Source organism: Antrostomus carolinensis, unplaced genomic scaffold (genome assembly GCF_000700745.2).
Source record: "Antrostomus carolinensis isolate BGI_N321 unplaced genomic scaffold, ASM70074v2 scaffold31052, whole genome shotgun sequence".
In the NCBI taxonomy this organism is placed as follows: domain Eukaryota; kingdom Metazoa; phylum Chordata; class Aves; order Caprimulgiformes; family Caprimulgidae; genus Antrostomus; species Antrostomus carolinensis.
Window position 1 is genome coordinate 6,015 of NW_010298187.1, and position 393 is coordinate 6,407.

At 53.7% G+C, this 393-nt stretch overlaps 1 protein-coding gene across 1 annotated transcript in view; it reads right to left on the bottom strand.

Moving 5' to 3' along the window:
* LOC114818304 (keratin, type I cytoskeletal 9-like) overlaps positions 1-393 on the bottom strand; it is a 1,942-nt gene that overhangs the window by 565 nt on the left and 984 nt on the right. The window contains 2 exon segments of the mRNA XM_029083589.1: positions 22-198; positions 201-329. Of these exon segments, the coding sequence (XP_028939422.1) occupies positions 22-198; positions 201-329 (306 nt within the window).

Genomic DNA, 393 nt, shown 5'->3' on the forward strand with positions numbered 1-393 from the left:
TCTTTGATCCTGAAGCCCCACCCCCTCCCATGCCATAGCCTGAGGATCCTCCACTACTTCCGCCTCCGATTATGATCTTTGTTCCTGAAGACCCACCACCAGATCCTCCTCCCATGCCATAGCTGGATCCTCCACTGCAGCATCCAGAGGATCCTCCACTGCTACCACCTCCAATTATGATCTTTGTTCCTGAAGACCACTGGATCCTCCACTGCAGCATCCAGAGGAACCTCCACTACCTCCACCTCCAATGATGCTCTTTGATCCTGAAGACCCACCACCGGATCCTCCTCCCATGCCATAGCCTGAGGATCCTCCACTACTTCCACCTCCAATTATGATCTTTGTTCCTGAAGACCCACCACTGGATCCTCCACTGCAGCATCCAGAGGA